The sequence below is a fragment of the Rattus norvegicus genome, chromosome 7 (assembly GCF_036323735.1).
Source record: "Rattus norvegicus strain BN/NHsdMcwi chromosome 7, GRCr8, whole genome shotgun sequence".
NCBI classification, from domain to species: Eukaryota; Metazoa; Chordata; class Mammalia; order Rodentia; family Muridae; genus Rattus; species Rattus norvegicus.
Window position 1 is genome coordinate 110,241,533 of NC_086025.1, and position 19,632 is coordinate 110,261,164.

Here is a 19,632-nt window from a genome sequence, read left to right on the forward strand (position 1 = left end):
AGCATGGCGGGATCAGAGAGCCCAAGGTCTGTTGGTTGGGATCTGGGCTTTCAAAGCTGCTGGCGGAGAATGCAGGTACCCAGGCAGGCAGTGTCCTTATTTACAGACCCCTTCGGGTGAGTTACCCGGACTACAGACAACGTGTGGGCACTAACCCTGCTGCCCTGTAGCCTACCTGACTTTGTTTTGTTTTAAGAGTAGACGAGCATGGTGGCATACGCCTTTAATCCCAACATTCAGGAGACTGAGACAGGCAGATGTCTAAATTTGAGGCCAGCGTGGTCTCAGAGCGAATTAATCCCGGAAAGCCAATGCTACACACACACACACACACACACACACACACACACACACACACACACACACACACACAGACACACACAGAGCGAGAGAGAGAGAGAGAGAGAGAGAGAGAGAGAGAGAGAGAGAGAAAGAGAGATTTTTTTAATTTCACGTATGTGTTTTACCTATATGTGTGTATGTGCACCTTCCGTGTGCCTAGAGGCTGAAGACACTTGAAGGGACGGGAGTTACAGTTTGTTACGAGTCATCGTGTGGGTGCTGGGAACCGAACTTGGGTCCTCTGCAAGAGTAGTAAATGCTCTTAACTACCGAGCCAACTTTCCAGCTCTCAACCTGCCTTTTTATTACAGGGGTCCTGTAATGCTACCCCCTTTCCTCTAGAAATTAAAGCACATACCACCTATTCTACCTACATTTATGAAAAAAACTTTAAAAAGCAAAACAGGTGTTCATATAGAACTGGCTGGACTCAGAGATCCCCCTGCCTTTGTCTCCTTTGTGCTGTGCTCAAAGGCCTGTATCACCACACTACACTTGTAAGTTTTACCTTTAAAGTTGTAAATTATTATCTTGTTGTATGGGTATTTTGTCTGTGTACCATTTGTGTGCCTAGTGTCGTCCATGGAGGCCAGAAGGCATCCCTAGAAAGGGGTGGGGAGGTCTGGAGGAGTTGAGGAGTGGTGCTGGGGAATGGAGAGATGGCTTAGTGGTTAAGAGCATTGGCTACTCTTCCAGAGGAATGGGGTTCAATTTCCAGCACTCACATGGTAGTTCACAGATATCTGTAACTCCAGTTCCAGGGGATCTGATACCCTCCAACAACCATTCACAGAGGCCCAACACCAATGCGGAGACAAACAAACAAACAAACAAACAAACAAACAAATGTATGAGTAAAGAAATAAAACTGGTGGTACACACAGTCATGAACAACCATGTGGATGCTGAAAATCAAATCTGGCTTTTCCCAAAAAAAGCCTTGGCCAATACTCTTAACCACGGAGCCATCTCTCCAGCCCCTACTCTTGTAACTTTTAAAAAGCAATACAATACAAATAAGGGCTGGAGAGATGGCTCAGCGGTTAAGAGCACCTGACTACTCTTCCAGAGGTCCTGAGTTCAATTCCCAGCAACCACATGGTGGCTCACAACCATCTGTAAGGAGATCTGTACCCTCTTCTGGTGTGTCTGAAGACAGCTACAGTGTGCTTATATATAATAAATGAATAAATCTTTTAAAAAAATACAATACAAATAAATAAATGTGGTTTTTATGATTGGGCATGAGGACTTAATGAAACTGTTGGGTACCCTGGGGATCAGCCCACATGCAGAGGACACAGAAGGGCCCCGGGTAAAAGGGGAGGAATCAACTTTTTGAAGTAAACAGAACAGTTTCTCCTATGTGGTATCCATATTCCCAGAAGATGCAGTAAAGAATTGGAAAACTGCACAGTTTTGTATTGAAAGGCAACTGAATGAGAGTGTAGGCTGGAGAATTGAAAGCAATCCAGCGGGGCTGGGGATTTAGCACGGGGCTGGGGATTTAGCTCAGTGGTAGAGCGCTTACCTAGGAAGTGCAAGGCCCTGGGTTCGGTCCCCAGCTCCGAAAAAAAGAACCAAAAAAAAAAAAAAAAAAAAAAAGAAAGAAAGAAAGCAATCCAGGTCCCTTACCTGCAGTGCCTGGAAGTGTATTTGGAATTATGATTTTGGGTGCTCTGTTCTCCATTACCTTGAAGGACAAACTCTTGCCATGATTTGGAGCTCTTTTTCTCTGACTGTGTGGCAAACTGAATGCTCATCATCTTCTAGGATGTATGCTGAAGCCCCACTGGAAACTTAGTGCAGGATCCCACAAAGCCATGGGCGGGAGACATAAGTGGAGTCAGTTTGTCTTTTTCTTTTGAGTCGGGGTCTCGTAGAGACCAGACCAGCCTCATACTCAGCAGGATGACCTTGAGTTGTCCTATTCCTGACTTCACTTCCCAAGTGCTGGGATTATAAGCATGTGTCTGCCATATTTACAAGGTGACAAGTTTATTTTCTATTCTGATCAAAGCAATGGGGGCACACCTTTAACCCCAGCACTTGGGAGGCAGAGGCATGTGGGTCTATGAGTTCAACCCCCTGCCCCATCTATCTACACAGTGAATTCCAGGACAGCCAGGACTATGTAAAAAGACCCTGTCTCAAACTAAACCTATCAACCAACCAAACCCCCAAAACAGTGGAATAAAACACCCAGCTAGTGGACAGATAGTAATACCTGTTGGGAAGAGCGGGATGTGGAAGGCAGACAGGCCTAAGAAGGGCCTCCTGATCCAGCTGACCCTATATGCTTCCTGCTATAGGGCTAGGCAGGTTCAATCTTACTACCTGAGGGTTGCAAGGATGTAAGCAAGACCATTCTTGCAAAGTTGTGCAGGGTGAAAAGGGAAATCAGGTGCAGATAGATCTATGAAGGACAGGGTTGAGGCTATTCCTCAACGGGCCCCAGGGTGTCAGAACAGCTGTAGAGGCTCACACTGCTGGTCCTTTCCCCATCTGAAGCACGCTTCTGAAGTCGGATCCATTACCTAGAAGGCAGGTTGGTGAGGTGTGTGAGGAGCATGGTGAGAAGGTACAGAACTAAGAGGTATAAGACATGGGGAAGTCCCTAAGAGCTGTTGCGAAGACCATGACTTTCTCTCTAGTTCTAGAGTTCATAAAATAGGAATCTGTTGAGGCTGAGCTATTCTAATGTACTCTACTGTGTACAAGTATTCTCTTAAGAGTGTCATTTGTCCTGAAAAACTGTATTTTACAAGCAGTTTTTAAAAACTTTACTATTATTATTATTATTATTATTATTATTATTATTATTATTATTATTATTATTAGCTGGGGGTTGTGTGTGAGTCAGAGATAACCCGGTAGAGTCAGTCTCCCTTTAGAGTCAGTCCAGCTTCTCTATCTGGGTGCATCACAGGGCTGTAGGCCTGGGGGTGAGGCACAGGCTGAGCAGTGGGGAGGCTAACAGAGCACAGGAAGCCCCACCACGAGGCTGTCTTCTGGTAAGGAGACACAGACAAAACATGGTTTGGAATATTTTTTTAACTACATGTGCATACAGAAAATATTCAAAGAAAAATGCAAACCACACAACTGACATGTAAATCATTTCCAACAACCATAAAAACACTTCTTGCTCTGCTCTTTAGAAAATTATTTTTATTGTTTTGTAAATGTCTCACTTTGGGCAAACTGAGGGATGTGGTGCTCACAGGAAGTGGGGATGAGACAGGTGGAAGGAGAGGGCGGCCTGGCTTAGCCTGTGCAACCCCCTCTGGCAGCCTCCCCTACACCTACTGAGGCTGAACCCCCTCTCCCATCCTCAGAGACAACAGACAAAGAACCAGGTTAGGACAGCAAGATAACAAGATTCTGGACACAAGCCAGTAGATATGGTGCCCCCCCACCCCTAAATAAAGGGCCCACAGTGACAGTGCCGAAAGGTTTATATGCCAGTCCCTAGCATAGCTAAGAGACATACTAGTCTTCTCCATGTTTGGTTCCTCTAGGCTGAAGGCTCAACTGCTGTACATAGTCATAAGTGTGTGGCCACACTGAGCATGATGAGGGAAGGTTTAGCCGTTCTCCTGGGTACCCTTAGACACACTATACCCCTAGGCGGGTCTCACCCAGGCTCAGCCCCTAACCCTATGTATACCTTGGGGTATACCTCTCAGCTGCACACACAAATACCCAAAGCTTTGTTGCCTCTGAGCCTCTGCCAGGCCAGCTTTCCTGCTCATGCCCACTGTGTCTCAGTTGGCTTTACCATGAGGAATAAGCCTCCTATCCTGTTCCTTCCTGAGAGACCTTCAGGCTGCTTTCTGTGAGTCAGTCACTCACACATCCAGATATGGGTTATTAGGGCAAGCTAGGCCTGCCCTACTTTTTCCACACCATCACCTTGGAATCTAGAGGGACTCCCAGAGGGACCCCACTGTTTTCCTGTGCCTGCCAGATAAGTTTGAGGAGCTGCCCCTAAGGACAGAGGACATCAAGGAGCCATATCAAAGGCCACTGTTTTCATGGATGTGCTGGAATCTGGCATGGGGTCTTTTGTGGTAGGCAGAAGCCAAATATGAGCCTTCCCAACCCTCCTGGCCAGGCCATATTTGCGGAAGAGAATTCCCACAAGCCCCATGCAGGAAGCCAAACAAGGTGCTGAAAAACTTCAGCCTATGAAAAGGTAGGAGGGCTGCAGTAGCCTCTTCCTGACTGTGCTCAGGAACACAGACTGGGCTTGTACTCCGTGTCCTCTCTACATTTGTCAGCCTTTTGCCCTCTTGAAGGTCAAGGTGGAACATCAGTACTTGTCCCCACATGTCCAGGGCTACCCTGTCGCTTGGCTTGGAAGGCACAGGGCAGTTCAGGCCTAGGCAGTTTGCATGGGTTGGTAGGGACTACTTTGAAGCATGTGAAGGAGGTCTGGTCAGGGCAGAGGAAACCGGTTCTTTGGTATTAAAGCAACAAAAAGCTATGACAGAAGAGCCTCATCTCCTAAGCAAAGACTAAAGGAGGCAAGTCCTACCCTTCTCAGTATCTCTGAAGAATCCAAGGAAAAAAAGGACCAAGGCTTACCCCTACCAAGCAGGGCTGCTTCATATTTTGTGAGGCCCTAATACTGTCCTGCTTACAACCCCCACATAGAGTATCTGTGAACGGGCTGGGAAGGGGAAGGCCTACATAGCATACACAATAAACCATGCTGCTCTGCCGTGGTCCTGTGGTGCCCCCGCCACCACTAAATGCAGGTCTCTCAGACAGTGCTGCCTCCTTGGCACCCTGAGGACACCTGGCTCTCTGCTGAGTAAATCAAATGGGTTCTTTCTCTCTAAAACTGCATCACTCAAAGAGCCTGTAGAGTTTAACTTTTCCTGGAAGAGACAGAATTTCACCCTGCATTCCGAAACATTTGTTGAGCCCTAGTAGCCAAGTCCTGCTTCCTTTGAGTAGTCAATGGCTGGGGAAGCCCAACCCTTTCTGGCTCACTGGCCAGGCCTTAGTCCTAATCCCTTCGATAAGACTGTGGGGGGCAGTGTCTCTTAAGTCTCTCCTGGGATGCACACATAGGTGCAATATCAGAGACAGGGCAGGTTCTGACCACCAGGTCAAACCAAATCTCCCATGAAGTCCATTCACGGCCACGCCTTCCCCTCCAACAAAACAGAAAGTAGGAAACAAGGCTGCCTTTTTAATTGCAATCAAATATGCTGTCTGAAGTCAGCCAGGGCCCCTGAGCCCTGCCAGGGAACCACCATGCCACCTCCATGTGAGGATGGGAGCTGGGATAAGGGTGGCTTCTTGCTCTCCTCGTCACCTGTACCTGAGGAGCCCAGAGTGCTGTTTCCACTGTGGTCAGCTCAGCCTCTGGCTGCCTGCAGGAGGTGGGACGCAGAGGGGAGGAAGGTGAGCCAGAGGCAGGGACCCCGTTGCACACGCATGCAGACTTTCTCAGTGTTTGATTTTGTTTGTTCTCCTCCTTTGCTAAAATGATCATAGTTGTGTGAAGCTGCTGCCAAGCCAGGGATGGGTAGGACAGCACTATGGACTGCAGCCCTCTGCTCCTCAGGTGCCTGGGTCCATCCTACTTCTGTATTTGGAACAGGAAGAGCCGCAGGTTAATGTTCTTGGCAGCCAGCAGCTTGTTGCACTCCACAGAGTCGATGATGGGCAGCGGCACATAGTCTGTCTCGTTGCTCTCGTTGGTGAAGACAAAGTGGTAGATAACAGGACTGATCCTCACATCATCGTATGGGCCCTTGAGCAGAAGAAAAGAGCACTCCAGGGGCGCTGTGACCTTGCTCTTGAGGAGTAGCTGGAAGGAAAGTGTGCGCTTACACGACAGGTTGGGGTTGCGCTCCGAGTCATTCACACGAGCCTTCAGGACCCATGTCTGGTTCAGTACTGTGAACCGTGGTGTTTCATAGTACAGGCGTGTGATGAAGTCGTCAGTGCGATAAGGCCGGAACTGAACCTCTGTGGAGACAGACAGGGCCAGACGGCCAACTGTTAGTGCTGGGGAAGGCCAGTGGGTGGCGCCTTCCCCAACAGGCCAAGGATAGGCTCAGCCAGGGAGGAAGGCAACTTACCCAGACAGTGTGCTCTACCTGCCACAAGGTAAGTCAAACACAGTTATGGCAAATGACGTGCACAAGCTTTGGGGGACAACTACAAACAGAATTAACACCAATTAGCTGGAGAGTCCTGAGACTGTGGGACATTAGGCCATGTGGCCCAGGTGTGGCCACCCCACAGAGCCACCCTCCTTACCCTCAGCCCCGTGTCCCCTGAGGGGCGGGGTAAGCAGACACACAGACAGGATACAGTTCTGAGAACAAGTGCACTTTATTGGTTCCGATACAAAGCTGCCAGAAAAGCCAGCAGGTGGGCAAATGGTATCTGGTCCTGCCCCAGGGGAGTGCCAAGTCCTCAATGTTGCACTGTGATGTGGATTCTGCCCAGCTGTATGTGGGGCTGTCGCTTAGCAGGCAGACCTGCCTTTGCAGTCCTGTGGCTGGCACGTCCTGCTGTGGATGTGTGGGCTCTTAGGCAGCCAGTCCTTCCTTCATGGACAGGGCTTCCCACCCAGCCTCTGCTGTAGCCACATGGCCTGGCCTACTCAGACCCCACAGGCCATGAGATCTCAGCCAAGGCTACTCTTAACCAAGAGCCATAGTTTTCTGCTGATGCAGGCCCCTGGGCCCTTTGCATCTCAGGCCTGTTTGGGCTAGTCTAGGCAGCATGGCATGACTGGCTGTCCAAGACTGCCCTGGGTGCTCTGAGCTGGCCACCTGCCGCAGGCTGAGCAGTAGAGGGAATGGAGTTTCCCTGAGTGGCCCCAGTATCAGCAGGTGCTTCTTGTTCTCTGGCCCAAGTTGTGGCCTGGCTCTTGCTCCCCGACATGTTCAAAGTTGGTGACAGATGCCCGGGAGCCATGAGATCCAGTGAGCATAGGCCTGGTCCAGCTTACTCATTTGTGGGCATCCATTCCCAGCTCTATAGTTTGAGCTCAGACCCTCAGCTTGTTCTGGAACCCTGTCTCCAAACAGCTTCTTGCCAGCCTCGGGAGGCTCTGTGACCTTCAGTGAACATCTGTAGACAGGACCTGACTTGATGGAATGCTCTTCTTGCTCCGCGCTCCAAAGGCAAGGCCCCAAACACCCAGACTGCCCAAAACACACCCAATTTTCTAATTAGACCCAACCATCCCAAATATGTGGAGCCCCATACAGTGGGGGGGGGGGTGTCATCTTGCTAGGGTGGTGGGCAGAGGGGGAGGGGACGGGACAGGTGGGAAGGACCTCTGTAGGAGCCATGCAGGTATATCCCTCCTTCTCCAAAATCTCCAACCTATCTTCTCCCCAAGGTATCTTCCTGCCCACCGGCGCAGCCTGTGCCCACTGCCCAGAGCCTACTGCCTCCCCGCTCTCGGCTGCCAGCCCTTTATTCCCAGACAGCATCCGTGCGGCATGCAGAGGAGTGTGGGTGCCTCACCTGTGTAGCCGATCTTCTCGAAGCTGAGCAGGCTGAAGATGCTGTTGTAGAGCTGCATCTCCTTGCGGTGGCTCTGGTCCATCTCATCGAGGATCTCCATCAGCTCATTGCCTGTCTTGGTTGGGTGAGCACATGCAGCTTCATGCACTGTCAGCTCATGGAAAGGGCCGTGCCATGGGCAGCCAATACGCTTGTACTTGCACTGTGTCACCCTGTAGGAGGTGAGGACAGTGTCAACCCTGTGGCTAGAACTAATGGTCACACCCAGTAGTCTTTTCAGAGACTCACTCCTTTTGCCCAACTACAAACCGTCCCCTGTAGGATACACTGAATTGTGAGACCAGCCACTTAGAGCACAGGTAGGCATGGATGGGAGAGACTGAGGAGAGAGAAGCACTACAGCTGTTACTCACTATGCCTCCTGTGCCTGTACTCACTCACGGCTCTCTGCCTGGGTTGCAGCTGATTGCTGACCATAGTACTGGACTTCATACAGCCTCATTCTAGGAAAGCTCTTGGTGCCAGGACCTTGCCAGGCAAGTGGCTGTTTCTGTATGTTGGAACTAGGTTGCCAAACAAGAGTCTCACTTAAGCTTTCTCAAGCTTTTGAACTGATTCTGGTGCAGTGTCCCTTCCAAGGGCTTACCCAATAGCCAGAAAATCCTAGAGAGCTAGCTAGCATCATATCCCGAAAGCAACTGGTATAGATACTGTCTTCTGTAGAAAGACATGCTCTTACCACCTGAGCCTACACGGTTATCACTGGGCTCCACATGTGGTCTCCAGGGCCCAGACCATGAAGGCTGACCAGATCCCAGGCCACAGCTTCACCATGGTTACCTGTCCTGGCATTCCTCTTTCTGGTGCCTCTCTAGGAGGGAACGAGGAAACTGACGCAGACAGAAGCCACACTCTGAAGGCAGCTCGCTCACAGCTTTCTCCACAGCCAGGTTCCGGCAGCAGAGGCTCTTACTGATCTCACAACGACAGTTGGGACATGTGGCCTGTTCCTCCTTCAGCCGGGCATCTGCTAGTAGGTGGATAAAACAGCCAGCGCACATCAAGTGACCATTAGTACACTGCGAAGAAGGAAAGGGAGGTGAAGTTCACAGACCTGTGGGATGTTCGCACATATATATGCCCTCCCACGCTTGATGACTCCAGCCAGACCAGTTGTCTGGAGGGATGCTAGGTGAGGAGTACCTGCTGGTTCCCAAGCCTCGCTGGTATCTAGCAAACACTGAGGGCTGCTTGGGATGTCATGCTAGCTCTGGTTCTGTGAAGGGCAGGGTCTTATCAGGTCATAGGGGTCCTGGCTATAACTACAGCAGGCCAGGCTGGCAAGTGAGCTGACCACAGCGGGGCCCACTTAACCTACCAGAGAAGACTAGCTCTTGGCTTGACATGATAGGGGCACCCAGCCAGCAGCTGTTTATGGGGTCATGGTTACTGCTGAAGTAGGCATTTTTTCTTGGCTTTCAAAAGGCTATTCATATGGGAACTAGAAGTGCCTCCATCTAGCCCCTGCCGATAAACACAGGTAAGAACCAGCAGTTGAAATCAGAGAAGACAACTGGGGTTGTCCCACTGGGGTTGCTCCAGCACCAATGGTACAGAGCCTACGGCAGAGAAGAGGCTACGCTGGCTCAGGTAGGACTTGGTACTGAATTGGGCAGATATAAATGAGATCACCATGAGCAGGCCTGCTAGCTTGATCCTTGCTTACACACACAGACTTTCAGAATTACTCGTCCTGGGTCTCTTACTGGCTCAATATATACTGAGTACCATTTGGTGCCACAGATACAGGATGGGCTGAGATGCTATACCAGGGTGGGCTCCCACACTGTGAGGGACTCAGTGTTAAAGGAGAGACCGATATATCAGGCCTACCATACTGAGGGTAATCTGTACAGTGGACATTAGGGAAAGAGCCACATGCAGCCACTGCCTAGCCATGCCAGGACGCTGCGTCTGCATCGTTGCCTTGCGTAAACCTTGGCTGCCATCTTACTGCTTTAGCAGGTTCTCTGAGTCCTCAGCGAAGGTGACAGCGACAGAAGCCTGATGAGGAATCCATGTCCACGGAGTGTCACATGATTGTCTATAACCAAACCTATGCTTGATTGAAAAATTAAAAACCAATCTACCAGTCCGTCCCTAGAAGTCGATGGACAGGGCTGGAGCTGGGTGTGGATGGAGAGGGTGCTGATCTAACCTTTTATCTCCCATCTGCCTGAGGACTTCCCAGGACAGCGACTATTACTCCTTCTGGAAGACAGGAGGGAATACAACACAGAACTAAATGTTCATGTGTTTCAGAGAGGTACTCTCAGGGCATCCCCATACAAGTGTGACATAGCATCCTTCAAGAACTCTATGCAGGGGCTGGGGATTTAGCTCAGTGGTAGAGCGCTTACCTAGGAAGCGCAAGGCCCTGGGTTCGGTCCCCAGCTCCGAAAAAAAGAACCAAAAAAAAAAAAAAAAAAAAAAAAAGAACTCTATGCAGAACTGGGAGTAGTATAACATCAGAATGCAGGTCTGAGGCAGAGGCAGGACTGTTTGAGGCTAGTTTGGAATATGAAGTGATTTCTGGGCTATATGGTGGGACCCCTGTCTTAAGGAAAAACAAAGGAAGTTTACTCAGCAAGAGATCACCAGCACTTAGATTCCCAGGACCCTGTAGCCCCACTACTCTTAGGGGTTTTAGTCACTTTCTGATAGCAAGCTACCTGAGGCTAAGATGACGCTCAGGTCAGGTCTGTAGTCACTTTAAGGATTTACCAGCCTGAGTAGAGGCGACAGTATTTTTCCTTGCTGTGGCCTAATCCTCTCACGATCTAAGTCAGGCTGAGGATACCTGCTCCCAATCTCAGCCCAGGCAGACTTGGAAAGGAGTCCTGGGCCCTCCTAATGGGAGCTGAGGGTATCACTCCTACACTGCACCCTGAAAGCCACCTAAGCCTGTGCTGCTAGGTCTGGCCACAGAGCCCATTCTCATGGGAATCCCAGACTCAAATCAATTCCACACCACATGGAGATGGCGCTAATCCTGCTTTCTTCTAGGTCTTCCCTACAGGTCTCTGCGGGAGTCGGCAAGGTCTAGGAAAAGTGGGGTGTCAGAGCCCTGACAGTTCAGCCCTGAGTGGCAGAACAAGTCCCGAGATGTTCTGTAGTATACTGGCTTACCTAAAGACCAAGGCGCACCCACTTGCAGCCACTTAGTAGCCATTCACGATATGGTCTCTAGGTAAGCTCTATGAAAACAATGCACTTAACCTGCAACCCTCTCATAACTTCCTGAGCAAGACCTAACTTCAAATATTAGTTCCGCACAGCCAGTCAGCCTTGGCCGGACAGATTGTGCCTACTCCCTGACTTATATAGCCCACTGTCTATTCTGAAGCTTGTCCACAGATGGCTCCATAGTGTCCACTACAGTGCCTAGGCAACTCCAGAAACTTCCTGTAATGGCCAGGTCAGGCCACCATCCCACCATCAACCAGATAAACTCTAGACTTCTATCCAAGATGGTACTGCAGGTCTTTCCAGGCCCTCTTATCCTAGACACTGACTTGGAGCTCACAGGGTTGAGATCATCCCTCAGTCATAGGTCACCAACAGCACGGTCTTGGACTTATCCTCTCTCCGCAGGTGTCAGTTTCTTCCCGGCACAGGATACCATAGGAGAGGCAATGTGTTGCAGCGAAGCTGGACACTCAGATTGCAGCAGCCTCAGTATGAATGCCACCCTTGCAGTTACCCATGTCAAAGCTTCTAGGACTCCATCCCCAAGGGACTGAGGTCCAGAAACAGTCATTGCTCTTGTACCCCACAGGCTAGATCTAGTCCTTCCATCTTCCAACTCATGTACTTAGCCTATACATGCCCAGGGCAGGAGTGTTCTATTTGAACTGGATTCTCATTTGGGTGAAAGGAGCTAGATGGAATAGCTATGGTTAAGAAGAAGCCCTGCCCCTAAGCTACAAATAGGTCTTGGAAATGGGTCCTCCTCAACTTATAGTTGATCGCCAAGTTCCCTGTGGTCAGTTAGAATCTTTCAAGGCTAGAACTTAAGGTCCTTGCAAACACAGGGAGTCTGAAATAGAGTATGGATGGTACCCAGACATATGAACAGCCTACCCTCCTGCTCAGGGCATCATAGACTCGACAGAAGCCTCTGGTACCCAAATGTGCTAATACCAAGGTGCTGCTCAGCCATCTGGAGGCTGTTGTTCTCTAGTCTCCTCCCACAGCGTCTTGGATACAGGTAAGGCTCCGTCAGGCCTAGTGGCCTTGAGAGTTAAACCAACTTCTTGAACCTCCACAGCCAAGCATGGACCTGAGCAGAACTGGCTTCTTGCCCATGGGTACACAACCAATATAGGGGAGCAAGGACAAGTTCAGGCTAGATCTGAAGTTCTAGACTGGCCATATCCAGGATTCAGATGGGGCCTGGCTGTCCCCTAGAGTGTGGCTTTTACTCAGAAATGAGCAAACACTGCTTAGAGTTAAAAAGAAACTCAAAATAACAGACTACCAACACACATGCACAGGCACACCAGAAACCAAACAAAGTCCGACTCCAGGAAGCCTACAGCCTTTGGACACCTAAGCGGTCCCTTTCCCAAGACTCTTTACTGACGCAAGGAAATGAGGGGCTGGAGAGTTGGCTCAGCAGTTAAAAGCCTGCTGTAGCTCACAGCCTTCCACACCTCCTGCTTCAGGGCATTTGAAGTCTGGTTCTGACATCTCAAGGTGTCAGACACATACATGGTGCACATGCATACAAGTGGGCAAAACACTCACATACATAAAAATAAATGAGGATCCCAGGCCCTGGACAACAAGTAATCTCAGAAGGGGTCTTGGGCAGAGATGGAACAAGTGTTTTTTGGGCTTTCTGCCAGCCAGATACCCTCTCTCTGACACTCAGAGGCAAAGACAAAAGCAGAACATGCCAGTCATCCTCTACAGCAGGATGGGAAAAGATGGGAACCCTTGCTGAAGGGAGAATAGAAGGCCCAAAATAGGGTTTTGTTACAGTCAGGCCCAATAGGAAGCACAGAAGCAGGTAGAGATGTGGAGAGGGCAGCTCAAAAGGTAAACAGGTAGGAGCAACAGTGGAGTAGTAACCCAGGGCTCTGGTCACAGAAATCATGAGCCATACTAGCTACATAGCCGGATTACCATATTCTGTGACAGAGGCCCACTAACTGATCCCTGACCTCAAAGGCTCGTGAAGGCTGGGACGAAGGAGCAGTATCTTTGCCAAATGCAGTGCTGAGGGGCTGAGCCTGGTTGACCCCTAAGGAAAGGGTCAGGGCTAAGTCTATCTTACAAAGTTCTGCACTGGGTGATATGTGAAGGATTGTGCAGGAAAGCTAAGAAGTAGGTCAGGGCCGAGGCTATGGCTGCAACATCCCAGGCTGGGACTCCCCCAGAGAAGGCACTCCCATGTGCAGTCTGACTGGTTACATTGTCCTCTGGCCTCATGAACACATCCAGAACAGGGAGCCAGCACAAACTGTTTGCCTGTCCATCTGCCCAGTCTGGATGAGCTAGAAGTTCTTGTGTTGGTTTGCCTCTGGCCTTCCTTCATGACACCTACCAGGCACCTGCCATAATGCTTGCCTGACTTTGGAAGGGTCCTCCCTAGACTCAGGAAGGTGGCTATACACCTGGTTGGGCCAGTTGCCCAAGATATACCTAACACCCACACAGAGAACATCAAAGCATACACCTGTTGTAGCAGTTGACACAGGCCCCAGGGATAAGAAGTATTTGGTTGATGGCCTTGGTCAGGCAGCCTGAATATCCCAGTCTGTGATATGTCAGTGTATGAACAAGGCTGTCTCAAGCCCAGATGGATGAGCCCGAGTATACAGGCCGACTCTGCTCTCGTCTGCTTCCAAGAGCTTCCCTGGCAGCACAGGTGGCATATGGATAACACTCTCAAGTTACCATGCACCCAGCCAACTTCAGCAGCCCATAGTTTCTCCCAAAGTCCAGTGCCAGACATAGCATGGTTACCCACTACTTTTCACCCCAGCAGAGCCAAGAGTCAGCCCCCAGAATGCACAGCATGGCTGGTGCCACCTGGAGCTAAGCGTTCTGCTGAGGTCAGGCAAATGTTGCCAGCAACAGCTGAAGGTGGAAACTAAAGAGACAGTCCATCAACGTGGGTTAGACAGGAAGGCTAGCTCAGGCAGAGGTGGTGAGCCACGGTGGATCCTGAGAAGACTAGGAAAAAACCCTGGGGAGGCCTGTCTGGTGCCTTGGTAAGACAACAACAGGACCCTCCAGGGCTGCACCGCACATGCTAGTAGACTGTCATGAAGCATTCCTAGACACAGGGACATTCCCTTATTTTTGTTGCTGCACTCCCATTTTGCAGGCTATCTGTGGGTAGTCAAAGTTCCTGCATTTGCCCAAGACTCTTCCAAAATGACATATTCTAGAGGATTCTCCCAGTCTTTATGACAGGGAAACATCTTTGCTCTAGGTATCTACCGAGACAGAAGGGAGGTGGGAAGGAGACTGGGGGCAGAGCTTGGAGATCAATGCCTATAGCTCGTCTGGATCACCAAGTGTGCTCTCAGGAACCTGTCTACCTTCCTTCCCCCTGGGACAGTACTTGGGAAGGCAGCCCCTTCACTCACTTCATTCTCCTTCATCTCCTCAGCTGCCTGACTTCAGACACCCAAGCCAGAGCAACAACGAACACAGTGTGTAGACTGGTTTGAACCAGCTAGTCTCATTAGCCACTCTAGGCAGAAGCAGAACTGTGGCTCTCTGTGTAGACCAGGAGCCAATGCCATGTGGTCTACCATCATGCCAGGACCAACTAGAAAATCCCTGAATTCCTTGGGACCCCCCCCTTCCATTGGCCTGTCTTGCTGGATTCTCACTAAATCCTAGAAAGGAAGAACTCTCCCACTAAGAAGGGCCAAGAAGCCAAGACAAGAAAAAGGTTAGCTGTGAGCAGGTTCTGATGGCCCCTAAAATGAGAGGTAAATACTGGTGCTAGAATCAGCAGCTGTGGGAAACGCACCTCCAGTTGGCCCAGCCTAGGAGGGTGAGTGTCTCTCCAGGTCACTGGGATCACCCCACACCTCCCCAAACCCTCAAGCCAAGGCAGGAAGAACATGGAGAGCCAAAGGGTAGGGAAATGGCTACACAGACTAGACCTCTCCTGGCCCTCAGCCAGGTCCTCTGTTTAAAGAAAAGCAGGGAAACAGGCCCCACCGGCCACTTTTAGCTCCTGTAAGTACAAAGAAAGCTGACGGAGACTCTGCTTTGCTTTTCAAAGAGGCTGGGAATTGAGGCAGAAAGGCCAGGGGGAAGGTGGATAGGCATTTCCCACTGAACCAGAGGTCTGATCTCTTTTACCTGGAAGAGGACATGGTTAGACCAACACAGACCAGGACTCTGAGTCCTTTTGATACACTGAGTCTTCAGATGGGAAGGTAGGACAAAGTTTTTATGTACCAGCAACCTTGGAAGCCAGCCTGGCATGGGTGAGGTGGGCCCAGGTAGAAAAACTGGCCAGGCTGGGGCAGGACAAAGTACCCGAACAGTAAAGTTTGTTGTAGGTTGCTTCCCCTAGATCAAGACCGAGCAGGGATGAGAGGCCCTTCTTTCTTACAGTTCTTCAGAGGAAACAGAGGACTCCACAGGGCACAAAAGAAGATATAGACATGGAAGCACACTTCTGGGGGTGTGGCTGCCAGAATTGGAGCCCTATCTCCAGTAAAGAAGTTTCTTCACCCAGGGGTCTACAAGTGAGGGGCAGTGTTGATGAGCAGTAGACAAGGGAGGGTACCTGTCCACAGATCTCTACATGGTCAGCTGAAAGGGATCTACAATATATCAAGGGGCACCCTGGAGGAACCAGAAGGTGAAGACAAGAGATCTAAGGAGGAGAATGGAAATTCAGACTGGGAAGGAAAAGAGTACCATCGAACACAGAAAATGAGATTCAGAGCAAGAAAAGATAAGAAGCCTCGAGACAGGAGAGGGGTTTCATAGGCCTGGAAGGTGGATGTTTGGATAGGAAAGGTCCCGGCCACCGGCCACCGGCCCCCGGCCTCCAGGCAACGCGGCGCCGGGCCCGGCCGGCGGCCCTACCTGGTACACGGAAGCCTTGGGCAGGTCCAGGCACACGGTGCAGCACAGCACCGAGTAGAGACGCTCCTCCAGCTTTCCGCTGCCCGCTGCCACCGCCGCCGCCGCTGCCTCGGCTGCCTCGGCCGCCCGCAGCCGCTTCTTAGGCGGCGCGTCGGGGTCGCCGGCCGCCTCTTGCAGCTGCCGAGCGCCGGCCAGGCCGGCTTCGTCCGGGATCCCCGGCCCTGCCGCCTCGCCCAGAGCCGCCGCAGCCGGCCCCGCGGCAGCTCCAGGCCCGACCCCTACCCCGACCCCGGCCGGCACGGCACCCGCGGGCCCTGCAGCCGGGCCACCCCCGCCGGCCTCCTCGGCCCCGGACATCGCGGCCGGCCGGCCCGGCGGGCGGGTGCCGGCGCGCTCGCCGGCTGGAAGTTAGGGTCGCCGCGCGCCCCTGCCGGCTTCTCACTGCCGCGGCGACCCCGTAGCCTGCCCACCGTGCAGCTGCCTCAGTGGGCCTGGCCCGCGCGTCGGCCTGCAGCCGCCCCGGCTACCAACCCCGGTGCGGCCGCCATCTTTGTTTTCGCTGCGGACCCCCCCCACGCCACCGCCCCCTCGTCCTCCTGGTCACGTGGGCTCCGCGCAAGCCAATGGAAGCTCCGCGAGGGACAAGACGACGCGGCGGCCACCTCCAATGGGCGAGCGAGAACGCCGGAGAGCCCACCCACCCTAGAAGGTGAACAGAAGGGGGTGGGGTCCAGCAGGCGACCAGGAGAAGGGATGTGGGGTGTAGGGAGTCCGCCCTTGGAGAAGTACAATCAGTTCTGGGGTCTGGAGAGGTACCCAGACTTCAGACTCCTCGAGAGTGCAAAGCGCCCTTAGACTCCCATGTCGGGGGGTGTCTGTGCCAATGTGTACAAGAAGTTCAGGCTTGTGTGCGCAAGGCTCTGGCCTAGCTGACCAGAGTATTAGAACATAATCTTGAAAAACCCACCTACCACCACTCAACAAGATGCAAGTGCAGGAACAGCCAGCGAAGGATTGGGTACACTCCCTAACCCATCTCTTTATCCCAGCCTCAGAGTTGGAGAAAGAGTTGGAGTAGAAGAAAGTGGGGGGTCTTAAGTTTTATGACTTGCACAGACAAGAGGGTGTCAAACAGGTAGTAATCAAGTCAGTGCAGAGGGATGTACAGTTTCTGGGAATCGCTGAGGTACAGCCCTCTTCTGCCCTTTATGAATTCAGCCATCAGTTTGTGAAGGTCATTGCCCTAGAGGGCCACCTGCCAAGTCCACCAAGGATATATGCAAATTTACTATGTCCCAGGAAACCAAGGCCCAAAACTCTCTTCTCGGCAGAGAAGTTTTTAGTCTTTCTCTTTACTCTTTTAAAAATGTTTTTCTTTCTTCTTTCTTCTTTTTCTTTTCTTTCATTTTTACTTTTTGATACAGGGTCTCACTGTAGATTGCACTGGCCATTCTGGAACTCACTCTGTAGACCAGCTTGGCCACCCGGAACTCACAAGAGATTGGCTTGTCTTTGCCTCCAAACTGGGATTAAAGACCTGCACCACCATGCCCAGCACACCGGGATTCTCTTGGCAGGTCTGCCTGAATGCCAAAGTAAATGGTATCTTATGCTAATTACACATCACCTCTCTCCTTTACTCGGGGAAATCAGCTGATACCCTAGAGGCCTGAGGAAGCTAAGAATAAGCAGATTCCATACTCCTGTATATTCCTAATGTTTATTGGAAATCGGGCCTCTGACTCACAACCATGTTCCCCCCAGAATCAGGCCCCAAGTGTCCTAAAACCTGTTCTTTGCCTTCTAATTTAAGTAAGCTTCCACACATGCATGACCAGAGAAGGAATGTTTTGCCCCATTAGTGAAACTAGAAAGGCTCGCTTTAAGAGGAAGGATAGCTTATCCCAAGGAGAGAGGGCCTCTACATGTGGGCTGGTAGGAGGGGTAGTAGTAGTACCTGGCACAGAAGCACTGAGTTGCTGTCAGTGTCACAGTCACTCCCACTGCAGGCGCTGTGTGTGCAAGGCCCGGCAATAGGCCCAACTACCTGCAGCCAGGGCCCAACGACAGACATCCTCCTTTGGCAGCAGTAGCAGCCTGTCCTCTTCCAGCCGGCTCAAGAGGCCCGCCACACCCAGCATGGCACCCCCCCACATCCCATAAGTGTTGGCTGTGAAAACAGCTACAATGAGGATGGTCACTGCAACCACCAGCAGTACTGCCTGCCCAGCTACAGAGCATCCTTCAGGGCCAAGGTGGTCACCAGCCACTGCCAGCACCATGCCTCCTCCCAGAAGCAGGTTGGCAGAAGAGCGGTCCCCATTCACCCAGTGAAAATCAAAGGCCAGAAGAGGCAGACCGATGACTGTGGCAACCCAAGCTCCAGCAAGACAGTCTTCATGTGTGTTCAGCTCTGGGGCCAACATAATGACGGCGGCTAAGGTCTGCAGCAGGAAGCCAGCAGCTGCTCCTCGACTGGACTGTTGACACCGGGAAAGATAGACATGTGAAGGGAAAAGAAGCCATTTAAAAGCAGCTACTTTTAAATAGGAAAGAGTTTGGGACTGTTTGGGCAAGGAGTCCTAGCCTTACATGCCTCCCATCACACTCTTTCTAGTGCAGGGATCTACAGTTTGTGAAAGTAAGAATACTCACCTGTACAGAGCTCACCGCTGCATGCAGAGACACCCCTGCCAACACCAGGTGGGACAGGGCAGTGCTCCATTCATTCCTGGGTTTGGAAACCATGACACGTTGAACTGTAGTGAGTTTGAGGAGATAGGTAAGGAATCCTCAAATTTGGAGAGAGGTACGCACAGAGTCTGACGATCCGCGGAGTCCTTAGGGCAGCTCTTCAGGAATCTCAAGTTCCAGAGACCTTGGAGTAGACATTAGAGGAAATTCAGTTCCAAACTTTTTGGAGCCTGAGGTCACTAGACTCACCTGCAAGGAAGGACTAATTTACTGGGGAAGGGGAATGGGATTGGAATCTTGGCGCCCAAGCGGGGTGTCAGTCCAGGGACTAGGAACAGCAAGAGGAGCTAGCTGTTTCTTGCTATGGCCTGAGCACGGTCCTATACGGTCTTCCACGCCGGAGAAGGGAAGAAGCGGCAGCGAAGGCCAGCCTGCCACAGGGAGCGCGCAGCACCTGGAGACGCAGAACTGAAGGCCCGAACCCGCCCACAACAGTCAGCCTCGCCTCCTAGCCCGCCCTCCTGAGGCGCGGACTGGAGCAGCTAGCTTGCACGCACCAACGAGAGGAGCTCGGGCTAGAGCGGTGGGGCGGGGCCTGTGGAGGGCCGTGGGAGGCTCTAGAGGGGTGGGGCTGGAAGCATGGAGGTACTAGTTCAGTTCTAGTTTGTGGTTTAGATAGAGTCTCTTCATATAACCCTAGCTGTCCTGGAACTTCCTGTATAGAACAGGCTGGCTTCAAACTCACTGAGATTTGCCTGCCTCTGCCTCCTGAGAGCTGGGGTTAAAGTCATGAGTCACAACCCATGGGCTTCAGTACAGGTTTGCAGGAGCACAGAGATTGCGAAGGGTCCAGGGTCTGAGCCGGGGATGTAGGCGTGGCTTCGGAGGAGTAGGATTGGATGAGAGAAAAGAGGTGGTGCTTCTAGGGGTCTAGGCGGAGCTGTAACTCGGAACGGGGTG

General features: G+C 51.5%; 3 protein-coding genes across 7 annotated transcripts; all 3 read right to left on the bottom strand.

Moving 5' to 3' along the window:
* Positions 1–3,101: 3,101 nt before the first annotated feature.
* Zftraf1 (zinc finger TRAF type containing 1) lies at positions 3,102–16,539 on the bottom strand. 2 transcript variants are annotated; one of them, NM_001408121.1, is made up of 4 exons: positions 15,979–16,539; positions 8,689–8,927; positions 7,849–8,060; positions 3,102–6,330 (listed from the first exon to the last, which is right to left on the bottom strand). In NM_001408121.1, exons 1-4 carry the CDS (start codon positions 16,333–16,335, stop codon positions 5,939–5,941), a joined length of 1,200 nt encoding a protein of 399 aa, NP_001395050.1. In that variant the 5' UTR covers positions 16,336–16,539; the 3' UTR covers positions 3,102–5,938. The 2 variants fall into 2 exon arrangements, with proteins under 2 accessions (NP_001395050.1, NP_001395051.1); NM_001408122.1 differs by lacking the exon at positions 3,102–6,330 and adding an exon at positions 6,684–7,446.
* On the bottom strand, positions 3,102–19,546 carry Tmem276-zftraf1 (Tmem276-zftraf1 readthrough). 2 transcript variants are annotated; one of them, NM_001408120.1, is made up of 5 exons: positions 19,418–19,546; positions 18,634–18,856; positions 8,689–8,927; positions 7,849–8,060; positions 3,102–6,330 (listed from the first exon to the last, which is right to left on the bottom strand). In NM_001408120.1, the coding sequence occupies exons 2-5, from the start codon at positions 18,724–18,726 to the stop codon at positions 5,939–5,941; spliced, it is 936 nt and encodes a 311-aa protein (NP_001395049.1). In that variant the 5' UTR covers positions 18,727–18,856; positions 19,418–19,546; the 3' UTR covers positions 3,102–5,938. The 2 variants fall into 2 exon arrangements, with proteins under 2 accessions (NP_001395049.1, NP_001395054.1); NM_001408125.1 differs by lacking the exon at positions 19,418–19,546 and having other exon boundaries at positions 18,634–19,146.
* Positions 17,680–19,564, bottom strand: Tmem276 (Transmembrane protein 276). 3 transcript variants are annotated; one of them, NM_001408118.1, is made up of 3 exons: positions 19,418–19,564; positions 18,634–18,856; positions 17,680–18,458 (listed from the first exon to the last, which is right to left on the bottom strand). In NM_001408118.1, the coding sequence occupies exons 2-3, from the start codon at positions 18,724–18,726 to the stop codon at positions 17,973–17,975; spliced, it is 579 nt and encodes a 192-aa protein (NP_001395047.1). In that variant the 5' UTR covers positions 18,727–18,856; positions 19,418–19,564; the 3' UTR covers positions 17,680–17,972. The 3 variants fall into 3 exon arrangements, with proteins under 3 accessions (NP_001395047.1, NP_001395048.1, NP_001020293.2); NM_001408119.2 differs by lacking the exon at positions 19,418–19,564 and having other exon boundaries at positions 18,634–18,709; positions 18,796–19,142; NM_001025122.4 differs by lacking the exon at positions 19,418–19,564 and having other exon boundaries at positions 18,634–19,142.
* Between the last annotated feature and the right edge of the window lie 68 nt (positions 19,565–19,632).

What these genes read in the sequence shown, in the direction of transcription:
- Zftraf1 (NM_001408121.1), bottom strand. Translation starts at nt 16,335, where the DNA reads ATGTCCGGGGCCGAGGAGGCCGGCGGGGGTGGCCCGGCTGCAGGGCCC. An exon ending in CCAAGGCTTCCGTGTACCAG is followed by an intron (nt 8,928 to 15,978) that starts GTAGGGCCGCCG and finishes CCTTCTTCGCAG; the next exon opens with TGTACTAATGGTCACTTGAT. An exon ending in CGAGAAGATCGGCTACACAG is followed by an intron (nt 6,331 to 7,848) that starts GTGAGGCACCCA and finishes CTGTCTCCACAG; the next exon opens with AGGTTCAGTTCCGGCCTTAT.
- Tmem276 (NM_001408118.1), bottom strand. Translation starts at nt 18,726, where the DNA reads ATGGTTTCCAAACCCAGGAATGAATGGAGCACTGCCCTGTCCCACCTG. An exon ending in CAGCGGTGAGCTCTGTACAG is followed by an intron (nt 18,459 to 18,633) that starts GTGAGTATTCTT and finishes CGGTGTCAACAG; the next exon opens with TCCAGTCGAGGAGCAGCTGC.
- Tmem276-zftraf1 (NM_001408120.1), bottom strand. Translation starts at nt 18,726, where the DNA reads ATGGTTTCCAAACCCAGGAATGAATGGAGCACTGCCCTGTCCCACCTG. An exon ending in CAGCGGTGAGCTCTGTACAG is followed by an intron (nt 8,928 to 18,633) that starts GTGAGTATTCTT and finishes CCTTCTTCGCAG; the next exon opens with TGTACTAATGGTCACTTGAT. An exon ending in AAAGAGGAATGCCAGGACAG is followed by an intron (nt 8,061 to 8,688) that starts GTAACCATGGTG and finishes CACCTCCTACAG; the next exon opens with GGTGACACAGTGCAAGTACA.